The 4,176-nt window shown below is 38.1% G+C and overlaps 1 protein-coding gene across 1 annotated transcript; it reads left to right on the forward strand.

Moving 5' to 3' along the window:
- The first annotated feature begins 677 nt into the window (after positions 1 to 677).
- prmt6 (protein arginine methyltransferase 6) lies at positions 678 to 3,253 on the forward strand. Its single transcript, XM_027013299.2, has one exon. It carries the CDS (start codon positions 709 to 711, stop codon positions 1,762 to 1,764), a length of 1,056 nt encoding a protein of 351 aa, XP_026869100.2. The 5' UTR covers positions 678 to 708; the 3' UTR covers positions 1,765 to 3,253.
- The last annotated feature ends 923 nt before the right edge of the window (positions 3,254 to 4,176 follow it).

The raw sequence follows: 4,176 nt of genomic DNA on the forward strand, positions 1-4,176 counted from the left end.
TTAAATGCTGCATGAAAGTTAAAAATCTACATATTCTAGTTGGAATTAGGCTCTATTGTTTCTGTAACGATCATCAAAGTTTAAAACAAAATAGCTCAGACGAACTGGTAAATTGGCTCAGGTTAGCAAAGGTTAGCGTGTTAAAAATTCAGTTTACAGTATACTGTAATATTCAGTTTATATTATACTGTAGTATTCAGTTTACAGTATATTGTAGTATTCAGGTTACATTATACTGTAGTATGCAGTTTACAGTATACTGTAATACTCAGTTTACACTATACTGTAGTATTCAGTTTAAACTATACTGTACTAGTCAGGTTACAGTATACTGTAGTATGCAGTTTACACTATACTGTAGTATTCAGTTTACAGTACTCTGTAGTATGCAGTTTACAGTATACTGTAATATTCAGTTTACAGTATACTGTAGTATTCAGTTGACACTATACAGTGTCGTATGCAGTATCGTAGTGTGCTATTTCGATTATAGCCGTAAATTAATCGAAAAAGTAAATTAAAAAATCATCTGCTGCGTACATAATGTGCGACGCTTGAATTTAATATAGGAAATGTAGTTTTTTGTGAACAAAACCCTGTTTTTCCCATACGTACCGCGGCGTATTGGATACTACAAGTACCACAATGCATCACATTTAATGCGGAAGTAATGAGTATCGTTTCAAGCGTGAAGAGAGTGAGCTTTGGATGAAAATGTCACATTACAGCGCAAAAAAAAGAAAATTAGACAAACATGCACAGGATAACCTGTACTTTGACAGCTATGCTGATGTTAATATTCACGAAGAGATGATTGCGGACACTATTCGGACTAATACTTACAGACTAGGCATTCTGAGAAACAGGAAAGCGATGGAAGGTAAAGTTGTGCTGGATGTCGGCGCAGGCACTGGCGTTCTGAGTATATTTTGTGCCCAAGCTGGGGCCCGGAAGGTATACGCTGTGGAAGCAAGCTCGATTGTCGAGCAGGCTGTGCGCATTGTAAAACTGAACAGCATGGAAGACAGAGTTGAAGTCATTAAAGGCACACTAGAGACCGTTGATCTTCCTGAGCAGGTGGACGTGATAGTCAGCGAGTGGATGGGGTACGCGCTGCTTCACGAGTCCATGCTGAATTCGGTGATCTTCGCCCGCGATAAATGGCTTAAACCCGGTGGCCTAATTTTACCCGACAAAGCCGAGCTGTTTATCGCGCCCATTAATGACCTGGTAGTCGAGGACCGTTTGAATTTTTGGAGCACCGTCAAAAGTCAGTATGGCGTAGACATGTCCTCTATGACTGATTTCGCAAAGAAATGCATTATGAACAGAGACATCACTGTGAACCTGGTGACGGTCGAGGACGTGCTGTCCCACCCGTCTAAGTTTGCCGACCTGGACCTTTACACAGTGACGATGGAGAATCTCAGGTCTGTGCGTGGAGGTTTCCGATGCGAGTGTTTCGGCTCCTCCTCCATCAACGCCTTCTGCGTGTGGTTCGCTGTGACTTTTGCTGGTGAGGACAAGCCTCTAGTCCTCTCCACGTCCCCGTTCAGCCCGGAGACGCACTGGAAGCAGGCTGTACTGTACCTAGATGAAGCAGTGGACGTTATGCAAGATACCAAGGTAGAAGGGAGAATTAATATGTACCCTTCCGAAGAGAGCGCCAGACATATATGTATTCACGTGGACTACACGGTCGGTGAACATAAAACAAAGTCAAAGACGTTCTCCATTCCCGATGGATATTCTGATTGTCTGTAGAGACGTACATCCTTTAGGAGGCTTCTATACTTTGATTTGATACATCTATTATTCACCTCACTGTTATTTCCCCCCTGGCATTGGAGAAAAAGTAAACATACTGAATACCAAAAACTCTGTATTAATGAGTGAACATGGAATACAGATCTGCAACCAAATGAATCTTGTGTATCCACATATTACAAATTACACCAAAATTAAATTAGAACTTGAAGTAGCCATTTGTCTTCTACACAGAACATTTCACAAAAAAGGAGGAAGTTCTAAACAATTCTTAACAGAAGGCAGACTCATTGAAACTTCTTTATTTCATTATTTATCATTCTGTAATTGCTGTTACAAACCAGTTTATTGTATGTGTGTAATATCTTATAGGTTAGATTATTTTCTTTGGTTGTGTGTATGTGTGTGTATGTGTGTAATATAATCTAAAACATGTGCATGTGATTCCCCTCCTTTGCAGAATAAAAGTGTTTTAGGGCACAGGTTCCCAGCCATCGTCATGGATATATGATGATCTATTGAGTTTAGCTCTAGCCCAGTTCAGGTGCACTTGATGCAGATAATTATTTCTATCATTTCAACCTGATTCAATTTAGGAAGTCATGCAGCTATTAAAATTGCATAGATTAGTGGGTAAAAGCCAAAGCCATTTGTATCAAGAAAAAAGTTAAATAGATAGAACATGATAATTGGCTAAACAAAATTCTAAATTTTCTCTACATCTAGTTAACATTAGAGACAGAAGTGGAAAATGTGAGTCCTTTAGGTCAGCCATGTCTTTACATTTTATTTGGACATACATTTATTTCAGCTGCTGCTGTTTGTACTCAGTGGCCTATACAGCAGATACTACTGGCTTGATAGCTAAACTCAGGTTCAAACAGAAGCCATACCCAGCTAGCAGTCTGCGTGTGTGCTAATTCTATCCGCTTAGCTGGCTCCAGTGTATTGAGTTTAGTAATGCAGGATGAAAAGAAGAGGTGGATTTGATGCTTCTGCCATAGAGGTTGACCTAGCCTTGATTTCCAGCATGGAGTATCATCTGGACATGTTGTGCTGCCAAACTGAAATAAGCCTTCCCATTGAAAGTTAGGACACTTATCTATTTCAAACCCAAGTCATTTCTTTTATTGTGAATCAAGCAAAAAGATTTGATGTTTGTAAACTGGTTAATGTGAATGTTACCAATCAGATGGCCCCCTTTAATTCCATTGTCAAATCATATGAGTTGAATCAAAAGTAAGCTTGTCACTGGGATTATAATGAGAATTGCAATAGACTAAAGGGAGAAAAGTCGGTAAAAGAAAATTCCACCAGAAGTGGGGTTATTTTTCTCCTCCATATCTAATATCGTTCTTGACTTGGTTGTGGTATTTAAAATATCTGATAATGTTCTTCTGACTTGGTTATGGTACTTAAAAACCACAACACATGGAAATATGTCTAGGTTCAGATCTTTGAAAAGTAAATTGTTTGGAAAATGTCAGTGTTATGTCTGTATTGCCTACATTACTTTTGTTTCTGGCCTTAAAGGAAATAAGCAACTTATCACTAGCTGCTGTAGTATTGGTAGAAGTTGCTGTATTACACTGATCTGAGATCAGCTTTGCTCTTTGCCACAATGGCAAAGATTAGGTTTTGGGAGAAGGGAAAATGCTTGTAACAGTTGGAAAATGAGCATATGCAAAAGTTCTGTTTAAATCAAAACAGACTTGTTGTATTTTAGGATTTAATCATCCTTTACAATGAGATAGCTTGGTACTTGTCTTTTGTAATGAGCATCAGTCCTTATGGAAACTATAGATTGTGTAATCTCACAAGTATTTTATAGACATTCAGCAAGCAGTGTTAATTGGGTTCTCTTCAGATGCAGTCAGGAGCAAAGTCACAAACGTAAAAACAAGCATTTGTAACTTTTCATACAAGTTGGATTATGCACACTCATATGCATTTGTAATTAAGAGATCATAGTAAACTAAAACATGTGAAACTTTGAGTCAGACATCACTACTGGTGCAGAAGAGCTTTTAATAAAGATTTTTAGTGGGTGAAGAAACCTGTGGCCATCCAAATATATAACCTAATGATTCAAACAGTAAATTGGTTGCATGTTGTACAAATATTCTTTATTAATTTCTTTCTTTTTATTTTCTTTATGTGCAGGAATGAAGTTAACCTGTAGTCAAAGCCTTTAAGCTTCAGTGTTTAATGATACATAAGAATGAGGAAAAGCAACATAGCTAATTTAGTTATTAGTACACTTGTAGACTGTATAGCATATCGGCTCCACAGGAGAGTCTGAGCTTTTCTGCATTGCTTGCTCAAAGGCATATAACTATCCAATATTCCCTTGTATGATAATAATGTTACTCAAATAAGCCAAGAGAAATCATTTGCAGCCAGCCTGTT

This window comes from Electrophorus electricus, chromosome 14 (genome assembly GCF_041902795.1).
Source record: "Electrophorus electricus isolate QZ-2024a chromosome 14, ASM4190279v1, whole genome shotgun sequence".
Classification (NCBI taxonomy): Eukaryota; Metazoa; Chordata; class Actinopteri; order Gymnotiformes; family Gymnotidae; genus Electrophorus; species Electrophorus electricus.

Excerpts from the sequence above, each read along its gene's own strand:
- prmt6 (XM_027013299.2), top strand. The coding sequence starts at position 709 with ATGAAAATGTCACATTACAGCGCAAAAAAAAGAAAATTAGACAAACAT.